Here is a 19,494-nt window from a genome sequence, read left to right as displayed (position 1 = left end):
CGGGGGGGGGGGGGGGGGGGGGGGGGGGGGGGGGGGGGAGAGTCGCACATCGATTGGAGAAGGGAGCGAGTGCCAGCGAGGATGCTAGGCCTTGAAGGGGGTGGATTTTGAGATCTCACATCGGTTGGGGAGGAGAACGAAGCATTCTTTAGAATGGTGTAGAAACCTCTCTCTAGTAGACACGTTTTAAAACCTTCTCTCTCTAGTAGACACGTTTTAAAACCTTGAGGGAAAGCCTGAAAGGGAAAGCCCAAAGAGGACAATATCCGCTAGCGGTGGGCTTGGGCTGTTACACAAGATTTTTAGAACTCGAGGATAGAGTTGTCCAACCTATAGAACAAAACTTGTTCAAGTAAGCTCATAGCTTGAACAACAAAATAATAACAATAAGAGTCATTTGGATTCCTTGAGACACAATGGGACTTTGGAAATCATTGGATGTAGTATGATGCCTACTTTAGAAAACTTGAAAAAAAAGTAAGTAGTAGGAAAGAACTGGAAAGACTCTTCTTAAAAGATAAGAATATAATATTTAAAAGCGAGCAGAAAGAGCGTTGAGTGAGAATAACATCTAAACGTGTCTGATTGAACGAGAATGAGGACCTTAAGACCTTCATATCGACTGGTCATGGAGTAGATTGAGATTAGATTCTTGCTGCTGTCTCCGTTAAGGCTGTTCACCATCTCTGAGCGGCCTGCAACAGGGAAACGTTCTAACTGTGGCCCCTTGGTCGTCAGCTGATTCGAAGTCACGAGGTAGATCTGTAGATGGTCTCTGATCAAGTATGTTCATCATAATAAATAATAGAGGTACCTCTGACTTCGACTCGGTCTCTGCAGTAGTCAAACAGTCCGTCTTCCGACCTCAAATGTCTAGAAGTTTAGTCCTAGTATTAGTTTTAACTTGATCTTCCTTGTATTTATTTTGATCAACTGATTATTCAAGTGGCTCTCTCTTTAGTCATTGCGAGTAAAGGCTAACGGCTTTAGCTGTGAGATCCCACCTCAGTTGGAGAGGGAATGAAACATTTCTTATAAGGGCGTGGAAACCTCTCCCTAACATACGCGTTTTAAAATCGTGAGGCTGGTACCAATACGTAACAGGCCAAAGAGGACAATATCTACTAGCTGTGGGTTTGGGCTGTTACAAATGGTATTAGAGACAGACACCCGACGGTGTACCAGCGAGGACGCTGGGCCCCCAAGGTGGGTGGATTGTGAGATCCCACATCGGTTGAAGAGGAGAACGAAACATTCTCTAGAAGGGTGTGGAAACCTAGGAGACGCACGTTTTAAAAACCTTGAGGGTAAGTTTGAAAGGGAAAACCCAAAGAAGACAATATCTGCTAGCTGTGAGCTTGAGCCGTTACACAAATATATAAGGGCTTGGGAAGCTGATCATAAGACTACCTTTTGGGCGCACAAGTATCACTACGAGTCCCCAATCATGCTTCGGGATTAAAACTGCATTAGCTGCATTCCAGTTGTTAAATTTCAATGTAAACTCAGCTTCTCTCTCTCTCTCTCAATCAATCAATGAAATCTTATATGTTATTTCCCTTCATTCTACTTTATTATACCTCTGACCTTCCACTGTAATTGTTGTATTCTAGGGGCATAAAATATTGTATACCTTCTGCTATGTTCAAGGCACCCTACTAAACCATAGCTTATCAGATTCTGATACTCGTATAGACAATGGTTCGAGGGAGGGACGCTTGCTGGGAACATTGTGTCCTTGTTGATGCGACGAGACAGAAGGTTCGATGCAATTATTGTCAGCGGGAATTCAGTGGAGGCGTATATAGGATGAAGTTTCATTTAGCTCAAATTAAAAACAAAGATATAGTTCCATGTGCCGAAGTCCCGATCGACGTTCGAGACCATATTCAAGGTATATTAAGCACTCCTAAAAAACAAAGGGCACCCAAGAAACCAAAGGTCGATATGGAAACTGCAACAAATGGACAGCAACATAGCTCCTCAGCTAGCGGCGGTATCCATCATGGATCAAGTGGACAGAACGAAAGCAACTGCCCATCGACATTTCCGTCCTCTTCACCGAGCGCACAACCACCGATCGATGATGCTCAAAAGCAGAAGAAGGATGAAACTGATAAAAAAGTTGCTGTCTTTTTCTTCCATAACTCTATTCCTTTCAGTGCTGCCAAGTCCTTGTATTATCAGGAAATGGTGAATGCTATAGCAGAATATGGAGTAGGATACCGAGCACCGAGTTACGAGAAACTAAAATCGACTCTTTTGGTTAAGGTGAAAGGTGATATACAGAATTCTTACAAAAAGTATCGAGACGAATGGAAAGAAACAGGCTGCACGATCCTATGTAATAGCTGGTCCGATGGACGGACCAAATCGTTTCTAATCATTTCCATTACGTGTTCAAAAGGAACACTGTTTCTGAAGTCGGTCAATATATCAGGTCGTGAAGATGATGCAACTTACCTGTCCGACTTGCTCGAGACGATCGTCCTCGAGGTTGGAGTGGAGAATGTTGTCCAAGTAATTACAGATGCTACAGCCAGCTATGTCTATGCTGGTAGGCTTCTGATGACCAAATACACTTCCTTATTTTGGTCTCCATGTGTTTCTTACTGTGTTAATCAGATGTTGGAGGACCTAAGTAAAATCGAGTGGGTCGGTACGGTATTGGACGAGGCAAAGATCATCGCCCGCTACGTTTATAGTCATGCGTGGATTTTAAACACGATGCGAAAATTCACGAGCGGGAAGGAACTGATCAGGCCAAGAATTACTAGATTTGTGACTAATTTTCTGTCCTTGAGATCCATTGTGTTTCTTGAGGACGGTCTCAAACACATGTTTGCTCATTCGGAGTGGCAGTCCTCGATTTATAGCAGGCGCCCCGACGCACAGGCGATTCTTTCCTTTCTGTATTTGGATCGATTTTGGAAGGACGCTCGTGAAGCTGTCAACATTTCTGAGCCACTTATTAGGATTCTCAGGCTTGTTGATGGAGACATGCCTGCCATGGGCTATATATATGAAGGAATCGAGAGGGCGAAGGTCGAAGTCAAAGCGTATTACAATGGCATTGAGGATAAATATATGCCTATTTGGGACACGATCGACCGGAGATGGAACTTGCAGCTTCATACGACGTTACACACAGCAGCAGCGTTCCTTAACCCGTCGATCTTTTATAATCCGAACTTTAAGATTGATCTGAGAATTAGAAACGGATTTCAGGAAGCTATGTTGAAGATGGCGACGACGGATAAAGATAAAATGGAGATCACTAGAGAACATCCTGCATATGTAAATGCTCAAGGTGCTCTTGGTACCGACTTCGCTATCTTGGGGAGAACTATAAATACCCCAGGTATGAATCGTCTTATGCATGTGAGTTATAAGTTTTATTGTTACAGTTAAAGCCCATCGTTAATAGATATTGTCCCTTCCGGGCTTCCCCTCAAGGTTTTAAAACGCGTCTACTAGGGAGAGGTTTCCACACCCTTATAAAGAATGCTTCATTCCTCTCTCTAACCGACGTGGGATCTCACAATTCATCCCCCTTCAGGGCCTAACGTTCACACTGACACTCATTCCCCTCTCCAATCAATGTGGGATTTCACAATCCACACCCCTTCGAGGACCAGCGTCCTCGCTGGTAACCCACTCGGTGTAATTGTGAGATCCCACATGGATTGGAGAGGGGAACGAGTGCCAGCGAGGACGCTAGGCCCTAGAGGGGGGTGGATTGTGAGATTCCACATTGGTTGGAGAGGGGAACGAAGCATTCTTTATAAGCGTGTAGAAATCTCTCCCTAGTATACGCGTTTTAAAATCTTGAGGGGAAGCCCAGAAAGGGAAAGCCCAATGAGGATAATATTTACCAGCGGTGAGCTTGAGCTGTTACATAAACCCTCCAACTAGATCAAGCCGGCTCAACAGTTCCATTGGCCTGTCAGATTTTTGTTTACTTTTCAGATGCTTATTTCATTTTCCATGTTGCATCCATAGGGGATTGGTGGTCAGGGTACGGTTACGAAATCCCGACGCTCCAGAGAGCGGCGATACGAATACTAAGCCAACCCTGTAGTTCTTATGGGTGCAGCAGATGGAACTGGAGCACATTCGAAACCTTACATTCGAAGAAGCGTAGTACAACCGAACAGGAAAAGTTGAACGATTTAGTGTTTGTACAGTGCAATCTCTGGTTGCAACATATTCGTTGGACTCGGGATGGTAAATATAAACCCGTCGTATTTGATGATATTGATGTGAGTTTAGAATGGCCGACCGAGCTAGAATCATCGGCTCATGTTTTAGATGATTCGTGGTTGGATAATCTGCCTCTTGAATGTGGAGGCAGCCCTTAATATCTTCAAGGCAATCAGAAACAGATACATCAATATTCCTTTGATTGCATATCATCTCCAAATATTGCACTCAGGTGTTCATACAAATCAAAGAGAGGCTGCTCTGTAAATTAGAGGGCACAACTACCTTGATCACAATATATATATAGCCAATCAGAAATATCACCAAATCGCCCGTCCTTCGGGGATGCCCTTAACGTCGAGGAACATGTACTAGAGTGTATGTGCGACTCGTTTGGACCATGGACCGGGACAAAAGAAAGTACAAATTTTTTCCCGTATCAGTGATAAATAGCAGTGAATAGGATAGAATGAATGGAAGAACTCCGTTCACTACCTAAAAATAAATTAAAAAGATTTGTCGTATCCTTTTATTGTGTATGAAATTTATGGGTTCTATGGGTAGAAATCCAATCATCTCAATTTACAATTTTAGATGAGAAAGAATTTCCCGTTATATATATATATATATATGTCATGTTAATTTAAAAATAAAAACGTGTCCAATCAAGACACGAAACAAAAAATTTGACAGTAGAGGAAAAAAACAAGATTAATGGTAAGATTCTACATCGGTTGGAGAGGGGAACCAAACATTCTTCATAAGGGTGTGTAAACCTCTTCATAGCATAAACGTTTTAAAAACCTTAAGGGGAAGCCCGAAAGGGAAAGGTCAAGGAGGACAATATCTACTGGCAGTGAGCTTGAGATGTTATATATGATATTAGAGCCAAACATCGAGCAATATGTCGGCGAGGAGGTTGAGTGGGTGGATACGAGACGGTGTGACAACAAAGACGTTGGGTCTCGAAAGGGAGGTGGATTGGGGGACCCCACATTGAATGGAGAAGGGAACGAGTGTCAACGAGGACACTAGGTTCCGAAAGGGGGTAGACTATGAGATCTCATATTGGTTGGAGAGAGAAATGAAACGTTCTTTGTAACCGTGTGGAAACCTATCCCTAACAAGTGCGTTTTAAAAACTCTCGAACGGGAAAGGCGAAAGAGGACAATATTGAGATATTACATTAACCCAAACGACGATAATTAAAATGTCGAGCTTAAAAACTCAAGGACGAACAACCAAAAGTATATTTTTCCGTTCGATGATTTATTTAGACATAGGTGTCTTATTTACTTAAATACCCCCATCCTTGAAATTTGGTTTTCACGATGGAAGCAATTTGGGTGGGTGGTTGTTTTGTTTGGCTCTTTATGTAATAATAATTTATACCCAACCAACGTAACCCTAACTTAAATTAGGAACCAAGATAACCTCCACATTTTCATGCCCTTTGCCTTCTCTCCAAACTCTCTTTAATTATTTCCATTTTTCACCCTCGAACGAGCCGAGATCGAACCTCCGACTTCCAAAAAAACCATTGCACGACTTTTAAATATTTAAACATTTAAAAAGTGTGAGATCCCATGTCGGTTAGAGAGGAGAACAAAAAATTTCTTATAAAGGTGTGGAAACGTCTCCCTAGTAGACTAGCGATATATAATGAGCCAAAACGAACCATATTTACTAGCGATAAGCTTGAATATCGAGTTTACTCAAAATTGCTTTTTAAGAGTTTTTTTTTTTTTTAAATAAATGGGTAATTTTCAAAGAATATTTTAAAAACTCGACATCGAAACAAAATAACGTTTATATTAAATGATATAATTATCGATAAAGGTAAGATCTCATGTAATTAAATTATATGGATAAGGAAGGGGAAGGGTTCATCCTTATCCAAATGAAATATGTTCATCATTACCTAATTAGGAAAATACATTTTTTTTAAGTAATTAAATTATTAATTAGTTATTTGTAATTATTTTTACTAAATTTAATTTAATATCGTATCAAAATCACCTAAATAAAATTATGAAATAAATTACCGTCCTCAAATATCCAAAATTTTGGGTGTGATCGGGAACTAAAAAGACAGAATCGGACTAAAACATAAATAAAAAAAAATAGCGAGTAATTATTTCTAATAAATAAAGAAAATAAAAGAAGACGAACGGTTCAGATATATTAATCTTATTCCCCTCTATGATAGATTAAAAAAGAGGTCACGTTTTGAACTAAAATTTGGAATCTATACTAAGTACCTAATAGTTTAGGTATTCTTTCCAATCCTATGACATCCGCGTGTGTAATATAATATTCTGAGCCACTTTTGAGATGGAACGTTGTCAACATATGTCCTTTAAACATATTATATCTTCACCCAAATACTTTATAGAAAAATGTGTTCTATAATTATTTCAATTAGATAGACTTAACTATAAAGTTATCGTAAATAGGTTACAAAAGAAATAAGAACCTTACTGATTCTTTAACGTAGATTTTTGTATGCTTGTATCTTTTTATAACTTCTTTAGCTTTAATTTGATATTATTTCAATTAAAATATTTCACAATGAGTCACTCCGTCTAAATACCAACGCATTCCATTCCATTGACAAAAAGTTTGAAATTAATATAACCTAATAAAAAAAATTAGAAATGTGATCTAACTTTGTAATAATCAAAACCTACTGCTAGCAGATATTGTGTTTTTTGGGCTTTTCCGCTTTGTAATAATCCAAACCCAAACTCACTGGTAGCCGATATTGTCTTTTTTAGGCTTTTTCTTTCGGAATTCCATCAAGGATGTTTGCTACGGAGAGATTTTCACACTCTTGTAAATCATGTTTCGTTCTACTCTCCGACCAATATGGGATCTCACAACCTTCTAAACTTTGCAAGGGGTAAATAAACCTTCAAATTTCCAATTTTATTAAGAGAGGTGATACTAAAGTTTAATCTCGTGGATTACTTGGTTAGAGATGGTGTAACATGGTGTAACATTCAAAACCCACTGCAAGTAGATATTATCAACTTTGACCCATTACATATCACTGTCAGCCTCATGGTTTCAAAATACTTATGCTAGGGAGAGATTTCCAACTCTTACAAAGAATGTTTCGTTCCTCTCTCCAATCGACGTGAGATCTCACAATCCACCCTTGTCAGGGCCCAGCATCCTTGCTGGCCTTCGTTCTCTTCTATAATCAATGAGAGATCTCACAATTCACTCCTCTTGGGAGCACAGCATCCTTACTAACACACCGCCCGGTGTCAAGAAAAATCCAAAAAATGTACGGATAACATCACTTATCAAGCCAAAAGCATAACATGACCGTGTCTAAGATGTAAGGAAGTTGAAGGGTAAAAGTTGAGCCATTTTGAAACCCAATGAAAAGCAAGTTACCAAGTGGATGAAAGGTGGAAAGAATGAGCAAAGGATTTGGAATCTCTAAGAAAAATCCACGCCATTGAATTGAAACAGTCAAGCAAGCAAGCAAGCCTCCACAGTTTCTATCGTCACTATTCCAAGCCCCTTTCCTTCTCATTCACTCCCCCTTCACCCTTTTTTTTTTTCATTTCCCTTCCCCTTTCCCTTTCCCTTTCCCTCACCAACACCAACACCCAAAATCCAATCTTCCTCTTCCAGCAGAACAAAGCCAATCGTTAATGGCGATGGAAACCCACCCTTCAATCTGAGAATTCCCAGAAACCCCTTTCATTTTCTCATACTTTCTACACCACAATTTTCTAACCCCAACTCCTAATCTTGAGGCACTTTCATTTTGGCCAATGTCACAGCAGAAGACAATTTCCCACATCGATAACTTACCATCAACGCCGGGGAAGTTCAAGCCGGAGAAATCTCCGCCGTATATTCACCGGTTGAGAGTCCATTCCGCCATTTCCAGGTTGACTCTATGGTCCTCCTTGTTCTTGATTTTCATCATCTGTTTCTTCTTCTTCTCCCCTCCTTCATCCTCCGCATCGCCTCGCCGAGCCCTGGGCGGAGACTCGTGGGGTGGTCATAATTGGGAGAAAAAGGTCAGCCGCTCTGCTCAAACGCGCTCCGGCCTCACCGTCCTCGTCACCGGCGCTGCGGGTTTTGTCGGAACCCATGTCTCAATCGCCCTGAAACGACGAGGCGATGGGGTTCTTGGACTCGATAACTTCAATGACTACTACGATCCACAGCTCAAAAGAGCTCGGCGGAAGCTTCTCGATCGCGCTGGTGTGTTCGTCGTAGAAGGAGACATTAACGATTCTGAACTGCTTCGTAAGCTCTTCGATGTTGTGGCTTTCACCCATGTTATGCACCTTGCGGCTCAGGCTGGAGTCAGGTACGCAATGCAGAACCCAGGTTCTTATGTGCACAGCAATATTGCTGGGTTTGTGAGCCTTTTGGAAGCCTGTAAGTCGGCAAATCCACAGCCCGCCATTGTTTGGGCATCTTCGAGCTCAGTCTATGGATTGAATTCCAAGATACCCTTTTCAGAAAAGGATCGAACTGATCAACCAGCAAGTCTTTATGCTGCAACAAAGAAAGCTGGAGAGGAGATAGCTCATACTTACAACCATATTTACGGGCTTTCAATCACTGGTTTGAGATTCTTTACTGTATATGGACCTTGGGGTCGCCCTGACATGGCGTATTTCTTCTTCACTAAGGATATTCTCAAGCGGAGGGCAATAACAATCTATGAAGCTCCTGATCATGGTACAGTTGCTAGAGATTTTACCTACATTGATGACATAGTGAAGGGGTGTTTGGGGGCTCTGGACACCGCTAAGAAGAGTACAGGGAGTGGTGGGAAGAAGAAGAGGGCTGCACAGCTGAGGATTTTCAATCTGGGAAACACATCACCAGTACCAGTGAGTGAGCTTGTTAGCATACTGGAGAAGCTGTTGAAAGTTAAGGCAAAGAAGAAAGTTCTGCCAATGCCCAGAAATGGAGATGTTAAGTTCACTCATGCCAACATAAGTTTGGCTCATAAGGAGTTTGGTTACAGGCCAACAACCAATCTCGATACAGGACTGAAGAAGTTTGTGAGTTGGTACCAAGATTACTATTCTGGTTCCAAGAAGAGAGTTGCCAGGGCTTTCTCCAACATTTAGATTCTTCACAATTAATGTTGTTTTGTGTCCACTGATCATCAATCTTTGATACTTTGCTGCATTTTTCAGTCATATTGTGCTTACAAAGAAGCAGCACCTCCCCTGCATTAGCTTTGCTTTTTGCTCTTCATTGCCATTTTCTATCAGCAAAAGACTAGAAGCCTTATTTCATAGCTATATCCCAAATGTTGCTTCATTTGTTCTGTTCGTTTTTCTGTATTTCCCCTATGGACTGCATTCTGTTGAGGCTTTACATTTCATGACTGAGAGAAATGAAACATGCTGGTTGGTTGGTGGACTTCACTTGTCATCTTGAATAACATAGCAATTTACGAAATGGCTTCCCATTCTTTGAATATTGAACTGACCTCTTGCTAATGTTTACGACAATACATACACATATTAAAGCTCTAGCAAGATTCTGGATAGCCATTCAGTTCTATACTCAAGTTGTCTGTAGGAGGGTGTATTTGTTTCTGCATAACCCTGCTTCTAAACTCATAACAATCTTGAAAATTTCAGTAAACAAATTCAGTCATTGCATTGCATTAGCATATGATTCGCTCTTCGCTTCAAATAAACATGCATGTTCCAAACAAGATTTTGGAATGCTCTCTACCAGTCTCTTATTTTGATTGAAGAATCCTTAATCTGTATGGTCTAAGATTTCAATTTCCTTTTTCAAACCAGCAGATTCGTGTTGGTTTGTTGTTTTCTGGCCAAACTTTATGAATAGAGCATACCATTAGCTTCCAATTTCTCTAACCAAAAATGGGTTTGGATGATATCTAATAATGGTTCTCAAAGCAATCCAAGTGTTCTAGGTTCTTGGAATCTTCAAAATTACTTTTGACTATCAAACAAAACTCCAATTTTTTTAAAAAAACACTCTTATCCTTCTAAGATCCCACATCGGTTAGAGAGGAGAACAAAGAGGGTGTGGAAACCTCTCCCTAGTAGATAAGTTTTAAAAACCTTGAGAGAAAGCTCTTCAAAGAGGACAATATCTGCTAGCGGTGGGTTCAGGCTGTTACAAAGTTAAACACTGGACGATGTGCTAGCAAGGAGGCTGAGCCCCGAAGGGGGTGGACACAAGAGGGTGTGTCTACAAGGACGTTGGGGTCAGAAGGAGGTAGACAGGGGGTCCGACATCGATTGGAGAAAGGAACGAGTGCCAACGAGGACACTAGACCTCAAAAGGGAGTAGATTGTGATCCTACATCGGTTGAAGAGGAGAACGAAACATTTTTTATAAGGGTGTAGAAATCTCTCCTTAGCAAATGCGTTTTAAAAACTTTAAAGAGAAGCCTGGAAGAAAAATCCTAAAGAGGACAACACCACCGGACTTGGATTGTTATACTTCTAAATTCCTATCTCAAACTCACTCAAAATTTTAGGGCAATGTGCAACATTAAGTTCTAGGGTAGTGTTCAAGTAAAGATGAAGCAACAATACATGCTAGTGTCAAGTCATTTACATGATCGTGACGACACAGCTTCAGTTTTAGCATCAGAGCTGAGATCCCACCAAGCACCACTGTCACCATTTGTCATATTCTCATCAACCGAACCTTGTTCAACATCTTCATCCTCGCCCATATCATCATCCAAACCAAACACTTCCTTCTCCAATTCAGGATTGTATGTCCATTCCAATCTCTTCAAAACGTCCCGATCCTTCCATTTTCCCACAACAGACACAGCCGCCTTCTTAGCCTTCCCCATTAAAATCTCCTTCCAAGAAAACCCAGTATCAGCATTTCTCTTCAATGGCCCATCATTAAGATCCCCAACAACAACTGTTCTAAGACATCTCAACTTGGCCTCCTTCAAAACATTCACAAAATCAGAATCATCTGATACAAGAACCAAACACTCTGCTCTTCTCCTATCCATGACCTCAACCATGTCGTTTCTCAATTCTACATCGGCAGCTTCAGGCTTATCCGACACAGTCTTCACAAAAAACCCTGCCCTCTTCAACTCATCTGCTAGACCATATCCCTCTTTCGGAGTCAAAACATCCCTAGCAGCATTCTTATACTTCTGTATTTTCATCGAATACTTAGCGAGCAACTTCACTCTTCTACTACCCTTGGCAGATTCGATCTGATTCAACCTCTTCTTATGCTCACTCTCATGAATTTGCTTAAAATGATTCACTAACTTCTCATTCGCATAGAAATTTCTCCCACAAACACGACACAGATACGGCTCAATCGATTTAATCACACCTTTCCTCTCCAATTGATTAAGCATCTTCCTCTCTCTCCTCTTCTCTCTAACAACTTGCGGCACATTGCTGAACGCATGCCGATTCGCATAAGCCACCATGTACCGAACGGCGCCAAAGGAAGCCGCTGCAGCCTTGAGCTTAACAGCAGCTTCGTAAGGCGGTAACGATTTCGGTGGTTTATTGTCCAAATCCCAGAAAATCGCAACGGCAGAGCAGGAAGAATCCGGAGAATTTGATTTCAGATTCGTTCCGGAATGAAAACGACTAATTAATTCAGTTTCCTTACGGAAATGGAACGATAAATTCCGAAATCTAATGAACGCTATCATGGCGAGAAACTCTTTTCACATGTACTGAGGATGAGATAAAAATGGACGAACGGAGGAGAAATGTAAAGAAGAGATGGAACTAACCTCAAGTACACAAGAGTGAGTAGCAGAAGAATTGCCTGGTCGGCGCTTGACGGCGGGAATCTCGGAAGGTGAGGCGGGGGAGGGCCTTGTATGGCGGAAGCAATTCAGAAGAAGCCCAATTCAGAACAAGTCCAATTAAAGAAAAAATGCAACAAAAAAAAAATAAAATATATATATATATATATAATTAATTAATTAATTTTAACAGTAATATTCCAATTTTATTAAATTATACCTCAAATTTAAATTAGTATTAAAATCTTAACCCTAAATTATATAATATTTAGCAAATTTGAATTTTTTTTTTTAATTAACATTTGAACAAAGTTATACAACAATAAATGTTAAGATTATTTTGAAGTCTAATTGAATGAATTTCAAAGTTTGAGTTCAAATTTATGGGCTTAAAAATTCAAAGTTTGACTTCAATTTATGATTACGCTTATTAACACGACCAATAACACAACCATCGTATAAAATATGACACTATACCATAACAATTTCTAAAGGAAGTTAATTCGAGTATGACTTAGAATGTGAAATAACCACTGTCGGTCTTATTTTTACCCTACAATAGTGGAACGAACTCAATAACAAAAAATGTTTTTTAACAATCGAAGTCCACTACTAGCCATCAACCTCACGATTCACGATTTGGCCCATGACGTATCATCATCAACCTCATGATTTTAAAATGCATCACCTAAAGAAAAATTTTCACACCCGTAAGATCATACAATCCAACAAAATACACTTTTAGTTTGAAATTAATGTCTAAGTTTAGCCCCAAAAGTTTAGAATCAAACAAAATAATATTTATTTATATAAGATTATGATGTCATTTTTTCACTCAACTATAGGGCATACTATTTTCAAACATTTTAGACGTCATAAACAAAACCTTAAACAATCGGCTCTTAGAGTGTGGATTAAATTCCCACTCTATTCCAAAATAACCGATCTCCAAAAGGTCCTTACAAGTAACTAAAATAGTGTACTTTTTCACTTTAAACACTTTAAACACCTAGAAAATCAATCCAAACAGGGACTTATGGTCTAACCAATCTAATCTAAGACAACAACTGCCTTCTCATGTTCACCCCGCCTCCTCTGGAGAAGAGTCTGGAGACTCGAAAGTCTCAACACACCTCAGGAACAATCTTATTAAGAACAGAACAGAACCTCCTCTGTGACAACCTCAAAGCACACTCCTAACCATGAGGTAAACCAAGGCATGCTCTGCTTAGAACTGTACCTCCCACACGAGCGCCACAAGGCGAGGTGTGAATGTAGTTTAACACTCATAATCCAACCAATCACAAATAAAAACCGACCCGACGTCCGAGAAATTAAGAACAGGTTAATCTGGTATATCATGGATTGGGTTAGTTATGAATCATCTTTATTCATAGGATCAGAACTTTTAAGACATAGACACCATAAACAATCCCAATAAGCTTTAATTTTCAGTAGGCCAAGTAGTAGCATACTTATACAGGGGAACCCATGGCTGAAAATGCTTCAGAGCCCACATTTCCACTCTTGAATTCAGAAGAATATCGATTATAATTATCATAAGAAAAACTATCATGTCCAATTAGACAAGAAACTACAAAATTACTATGAGAATAGCTCAAATTGATCCTTATGTTTCTGTGATACCTTGGAACAATTACCACATAATGGGAAATACCTTACATCGAATAGAGTGAATGAAAGGATCTTAGTCGCCCATAAGTGCAGCAGTGGACAAAATCAGGCAACAAGTGTGCTAGCAGTAGTTGACTCGCTGAAACAATAAGCAAAAAAAAAAAACAATCAATCAACCAATCACCAGGGAGGAAAGATGATAGTCGAGGTAGCTGAGTTTATATGAACTAAACTTCAATCAAATAACCCATGTAGAGAGAAGTTTTATTTTCTTCCACATTCAACTACTAATTGGAAGTGGATAATGTTAGAAACCACACGGTCATATGATATTTGTCCACTTTGAGGACTGAGCATATGCTCCAGTGACTTTGCTTTCGGTTTCTCCAAAAAGACCTTGTACCAATGGAGATGTATTCCTTACTTATAAACCCATGATCAACACTTTAATTAGCCAATGTGGGACTCATCTCCCAACAACCCTCAACAATCCTCCCCTCAAACAAAGTACACCATAGAGCCTCCCTTGAAGTCTATGGAGCCCTCGAACAACCTCCCCTTAATCGAGGCTCAACTCCTTCTCTGGAGCCCTCAAACAAAATACACCTTTCGTTCAACACTTGAGTCACTTTTGACTACACCTTCGAGGCTCACAACTTCTTTGTTCGACATTTGAAGATTCTATTGACATGGCTAGGTTAAGGGTATGGCTCTGATACCATGTTAGAAACCACGACCTCCACAATGGTATGACATTGTCCACTTTGAACATAAACTCTCATGGCTTTGCTTTTCGTTTCCTAGAAAGGCCTCATACTAATAGAGATATATTCTTTACTAATAAACTCATAATCAACCCCTTAATTAGCCTATGTGGGACTTATCTCCAAACAATTCTCAACAGATAATTGATCTAAGCAATTGCAATACAATACTTTGCATCAAGAGAGGATATTTAAATCCACCCTAATAATGAGTAACAACAGAGCTTAACACAATAATCATCCTTTAAGTTATAATACAGATAACAAAATAGACTACAGTGAATCAGATCAGTGACCACTTACTATTTCCAGACAGGTGGGAGCTTCTTGGTCTTCTTGTAATAGCGAGCTAGCCGGTGAATCCTGCTCTCCACAAGAATCAACCTGAACTTTGAGTCCTTATCCTTCCTGTTCCTTTCCAAATGCTTTCTAATCGAGACGGCCTTCTTAATCAAATGGTAAAGATCCTCAGGAATCTCCGGAGCAAGCCCTTTTGAAAGTAATAGGGAACAAAAGTTCATACAACATAAAATTTCTGAATTGAGAGAAAAGTGGAACAAATACCATGAGCTTTAAGAATTCGCAAGATCTTGTTTCCAGTAACGCTCTTGACCTGAGCAATACCATGAGAGTCACGAAGAATTACACCGATCTGAGACGGCGTCAAACCCTTCTTCGCGAATTTGCAGATGTTTTCTTCAACCTAATGAACACAGACAACACACATTCTAGAACTGTCCGTTCCGATCAAAGTAAATCGCAGCTCAAACATTAAAGGTAAAGGGACTTACATCCTGAGTAGAAATCTTGAGCCAACTCGGTGAAGTCCTCTTGTAAGGCAATGCTGAAGCTGAAATGCCTTTTCTGAAATCGAAAATGAGAGGAGGGATTGAGTTACTGAATCGGAGGGATCAGAAGATGAGAAAGAGAGAAGAAGATGAACTCACCCTCTGCTGTGCATACGACCCATTGTAGAAGACGACTATGGAGGGGCTTCGAAACCTCTCTCTGCTTCAGAAACTGGCAATGGCCTCAACTGCCAATCGATAAACCCTAGTTTTTTTTTTTTTTTTGTACTTTCAAATTTTATATTTTATCTAAAAAAAATAACTTTAAAATTTGTGGATAAAAAATGCTAGTAGAGATTTGAACATTTGACCTCTTACACAAATAACCTCATTGTTTAGAACACCAATATTTCCCAAATTGAAAAGCACGACTACTATTTGAGCATCAAATCGCGAGATTTTCAATAAGGTGTCAGGGATCTCGTGATGGAAACCGCCCACGCTCCCTCTTCATAAGCCCTCGTCGTTCACTCCCTCACACATACATGTTGAGGAAGAGAGAACCCCACAGACTCGAGAACGTGCAGAATGCATTCACAAAACTCGTCGTCGCGTCCCCATTCTTGAGTCGGTTATTGTGGAGTGAGTAGAAACGTTTGACATTAGGTGGTAAGACTAATTGCAGTTGCTCTTTCCTCTGTTCTTGAGTAGTCGGGTTAGGAAAAAAAGATTTGGAGAAGAGGAATGAGGACATCTCACGGTTTTTTGTGTTTATACAAGTACGACAATCGTCACGAGTGGTGAAGGAAGGTAATTGAACCAAAACGACATCCAGATTCATGTGGTTGTCGCCAAAGAAACGAATCTATAAAAGAGAGAAGACAGAGGGAAAAAGGGGTTCAGAATCGAGTGAAGAAGAAGATCCACGAGAAAGTTGAATCGAATCCAGAAACCCATAACCCACGTGGATCCACTACTGCATCCCAATCTACCACTTCGGAAGGTTTCAGCCAACCCATGCGCACGCTCCCGAAAGACCCAAGCCCGAAGACACATGGGTTAAACCAAGTCCAAAATCTCTCAACGTGCTAACCGAACTAAATTTTAGGTAATGCTGCAAAAAAACCAACTCAACTCAAACCGAACAAACTTATAACCTAACTCAATCTTTATGGTCCGGGTTAAGTTATTGGGATTATCTAAGTTACCTTATCGAGCCATTTAAACACACGAAGCTCCCTCTTTGGATATATATTCTCCAATAATTTAAATAATTAAATAAAAGTGAGCTTTCATAATTGCAATTCCGTATGGAATTTATTTATTTTTTATTATTATTTTGGGTTTAATTTCCATTTTGCCGTTCCCTAAAAAAAAAAAAAAAAAAAAAAAAAAAAAAAAAAAAAAAAAAANCGTTACCTTCCCACACTCAGGCGAGCGTGAAAGGGAGAGGAAGAAAGGAAATCAGAGCTCTGTGAAGATTCAAACCTAAATCGAGACCAGAGATGGGCAAAGATCTGAGCGATGAACAGAAATCCTCCATGAAAGAGGCCTTTACCCTCTTCGATTCCGACGGCGATGGACGGATCGCCCCATCGGAGCTCGGGATTCTAATGCGTTCCCTCGGCGGAAACCCCACTCAAGCCCAACTCAAAGCCATTATCGCTGAGGAGAATCTCACTGCTCCTTTTGATTTCAATCGATTTCTTGAGATCATGTCCAAGCACATGAAGCATGAGCCCTTCGATCGCCAGCTTCGAGACGCCTTTAAGGTTCTCGATAAAGAGAACACCGGTTACGTCCTGGTCTCGGAGCTCCGACACATTTTGACGAGTATTGGTGAGAAGCTTGAGCCGTCGGAGTTTGATGAGTGGATTCGAGAAGTTGAGGTCGGACCGGATGGTAAAATTCGGTATGAGGATTTCATTGCTCGAATGGTGGCCAAATGAGGAGGGAAGTAATGCAAATTTGGTTTTCTGTGCTTTACTGGAATGATTTCTGAAGTAATTTGTGGCGATCTTTGTTGTTTTTTATTCTTCTTTCATTTTTCTTTCCAATTTCTGTTAATTGGTTTCAGATTACAAGACTTGCTTGGATTTTGGTGGGATGGATGCGGGTGATGCTCGCATACTTTCCCAAGTAATGCTAATATTATTTGAAAAAATTAGGATTATGATGGGTTATGTTTGGATTGATTCGAGGTGTATTGAAAACTGTGGTTTTCTGGGTAACGTAGAATCTGGTGATTTGTATGTGTTTCTTAGCTTGAATTTCGAAAAATGATTAGCTTCTCCCACGATTTATAGTCTTGCAATGGCTGATATTTCTGCGTGGTCTTTAAGTTAGAGAGATTCAGATGGTATCTTCATGTTCACCATGGCTTGTTGTTTAGTTTGTAAGATTTGAAAGATTAATTAAGCTTGTCTTGTTTCATTTGGTTTAGCATTTTCTTTCAATATTAGCCTCATGAGATAAGAAACCTGATATATTTTAGGCATCCTAGTATTAATTATATTGCATGTGTTTAAGATGTTTGAAGGATTCATTGCTACAATGCAAGAGTTTCTAATGCATTGAATTGAGTCAAAAAGATTGGTGTCAAAAGGTTGGTTCTAGACTCCATTTTAGTGGCCACAAAGCAGATCCTCTGAATTTGTTGTAGAAGGGATCTGTTGGGCGGGATGCACAGATGCTTTTAAAACTTACACAATTCTATATGTGAGATACTATACCTTCTGTCAGGTTCTGTGAAGATAACAAAAAGTTTTTAGTTTTAAGGTTGTGGAGCTAAAGGAAATCCGTCCCAAACCTAGTGTGTTCTCTTTTACCATGTAGCTTTTTAACATTCTTTTTCTTACGAGTTCTGTGGAAACTGTGAGATCCCAAATCAGTTGGAGAGGTGAATGAGTGCTAGCAAGGATGCTGGGCTCTGAAGGGGGGTAGATTGTGAGATCCCACATCGGTTGGAGAAGAGAACGAAACATTCTTTATAAGGGCGTGGAAACCTCTCCCTAGCATACGAGTTTTAAAACTGTGAGGCTGAGAGCGATACGTAGCAGGCTAAAATGGACAATATCTGCTAGCGATAAGTTTGGGGCTATTATAGAAACATTCTAGTTATTAAATTTGATTTACCACATGACCATGGCTTGGCTCTCTGTTGGAATTCTGTGCATTCCTTGTGTTTATAATGAACAAGAGTTTGAAGGTTCGAACTCGTCTGTATTGACCCGGGTGAAGTTTGTGGTGCAGTTTAACATGTAGTCGTTTGGAATGTTTCCTTCCTAGCATGTTAATTTTATATGCCAACTTACTAGAGTCTGTGATCCTTTGTCTTGGAAAAGCACATACTTTGGAGGTTCATAGCCAAGTTTTATGACCAAATTCATGGATCTTTTAAGTAGACTGAATGAATAGAAAATTAAATAGTCTTTGCCTTAAAAATTTTGGTAACCCTTGTGCAAAATTAGTCCTGAACTTAGAACTAGTAGGGTTAAGATCTTTCCAAACATAGGGGGATGTGTGCATAAATTGAAGGCATCGTTATTTATTATGCAAAACATGAAGAAGATCTAGTAAAACATTACCTGCATCCTATGGATGTCAAGAAACAATGCTGGGCTGTTGGATCATGTGAATGACTCTTAAGTTGATGAATATACGCCAGTCAGGTGTAAAGCGTCAGTTTTGAGTTGTTAGACGGTCTCGAGATCCCGAGTTCTAAGTTTCATGATCACTTATTTACAATTGATCAAAATTTGAATATAGAGAGCGGATTCTTGATTAATCGAGGGCGTCCCGTGAAAGTTCTGGACTTAGCATCTTAGGAGCAATCCCATACTTCATGACAACCTGACCAGGAGTATTTGAATAGGAAACCACCCCCACCATACACACACAAAGAGATTTAAACTACTTTTTTGTGGTTTCCTAACCTTGGAAGGCATTGATGTTGAATTCAAAGTAAGAGTCCGCTTATTTTTTCTCTTCCCATCATTGTGTTAAGCTGGATTGATTGGTGCTGAACTAACTATAGTGCAAAGTCTTTTGGCCTCTCATGGTGTAACTCGGGGCTAGCTCTGATCTTATACGATATAGCTTCTAAGTTAAGGGTTTTATAGTGTAATGTTAGCAAAGCTCTTCCCTCCATATGGGTGTTGTTCAACTTTTCTAATCAATATCAATTGGAAGGTACTTTTGTAGTCTTCCTTTGGGTCTGGGAAATTTCTTTTCCCCAGTTATTTAACATATATCATAACTTTTGGTTGAAATGGCATGTGATTGAGTTTATTTTCACTTCATGTGTAATTCTTTACTTGTTTACTTA

The 19,494-nt window shown here is 39.9% G+C and overlaps 5 protein-coding genes across 8 annotated transcripts in view; 3 read left to right on the top strand and 2 right to left on the bottom strand.

Moving 5' to 3' along the window:
- The window catches only part of LOC111809668, a 5,785-nt gene extending 1,370 nt beyond the window's left edge, over positions 1-4,415 (top strand). Inside the window, exons 1-3 of one of the 4 annotated variants that reach the window (XM_023696047.1) lie at positions 222-756; positions 1,614-3,361; positions 4,003-4,415. In XM_023696047.1, coding sequence (XP_023551815.1) covers positions 1,699-3,361; positions 4,003-4,361 — 2,022 coding nt within the window. In that variant the 5' untranslated portion in view covers positions 222-756; positions 1,614-1,698 and the 3' untranslated portion in view covers positions 4,362-4,415. Of the gene's footprint in view, positions 1-221; positions 757-1,303; positions 1,500-1,613; positions 3,362-4,002 lie in introns of those variants that run through there. The other 3 variants (XM_023696046.1, XM_023696048.1, XM_023696044.1) reach the window with 3 other exon arrangements.
- A 2,999-nt stretch (positions 4,416-7,414) lies between these two features.
- Positions 7,415-9,654, top strand: LOC111810900 (UDP-glucuronate 4-epimerase 3). Its single transcript, XM_023697735.1, has one exon. The coding sequence runs from the start codon at positions 7,995-7,997 to the stop codon at positions 9,315-9,317; it is 1,323 nt and encodes a 440-aa protein (XP_023553503.1). The 5' UTR covers positions 7,415-7,994; the 3' UTR covers positions 9,318-9,654.
- An 895-nt stretch (positions 9,655-10,549) lies between these two features.
- Positions 10,550-12,086, bottom strand: LOC111810902. Its single transcript, XM_023697736.1, has one exon. The coding sequence runs from the start codon at positions 11,879-11,881 to the stop codon at positions 10,787-10,789; it is 1,095 nt and encodes a 364-aa protein (XP_023553504.1). The 5' UTR covers positions 11,882-12,086; the 3' UTR covers positions 10,550-10,786.
- Positions 12,087-13,408: 1,322 nt separating this feature from the next.
- Positions 13,409-15,432, bottom strand: LOC111810903 (40S ribosomal protein S13-like). The gene is made up of 5 exons (XM_023697737.1): positions 15,327-15,432; positions 15,171-15,243; positions 14,944-15,082; positions 14,683-14,869; positions 13,409-13,754 (listed from the first exon to the last, which is right to left on the bottom strand). Exons 1-5 carry the CDS (start codon positions 15,347-15,349, stop codon positions 13,721-13,723), a joined length of 456 nt encoding a protein of 151 aa, XP_023553505.1. The 5' UTR covers positions 15,350-15,432; the 3' UTR covers positions 13,409-13,720.
- A 1,123-nt stretch (positions 15,433-16,555) lies between these two features.
- LOC111810899 (probable calcium-binding protein CML13) lies at positions 16,556-17,476 on the top strand. Its single transcript, XM_023697734.1, has one exon. The coding sequence runs from the start codon at positions 16,673-16,675 to the stop codon at positions 17,114-17,116; it is 444 nt and encodes a 147-aa protein (XP_023553502.1). The 5' UTR covers positions 16,556-16,672; the 3' UTR covers positions 17,117-17,476.
- Positions 17,477-19,494: the final 2,018 nt, after the last annotated feature.

Source organism: Cucurbita pepo, chromosome LG14 (genome assembly GCF_002806865.2).
Source record: "Cucurbita pepo subsp. pepo cultivar mu-cu-16 chromosome LG14, ASM280686v2, whole genome shotgun sequence".
NCBI lineage: Eukaryota > Viridiplantae > Streptophyta > Magnoliopsida > Cucurbitales > Cucurbitaceae > Cucurbita > Cucurbita pepo.
Note: the sequence above shows the minus strand (reverse complement) of the source record. Positions and strands in the feature narration are given on the sequence as shown.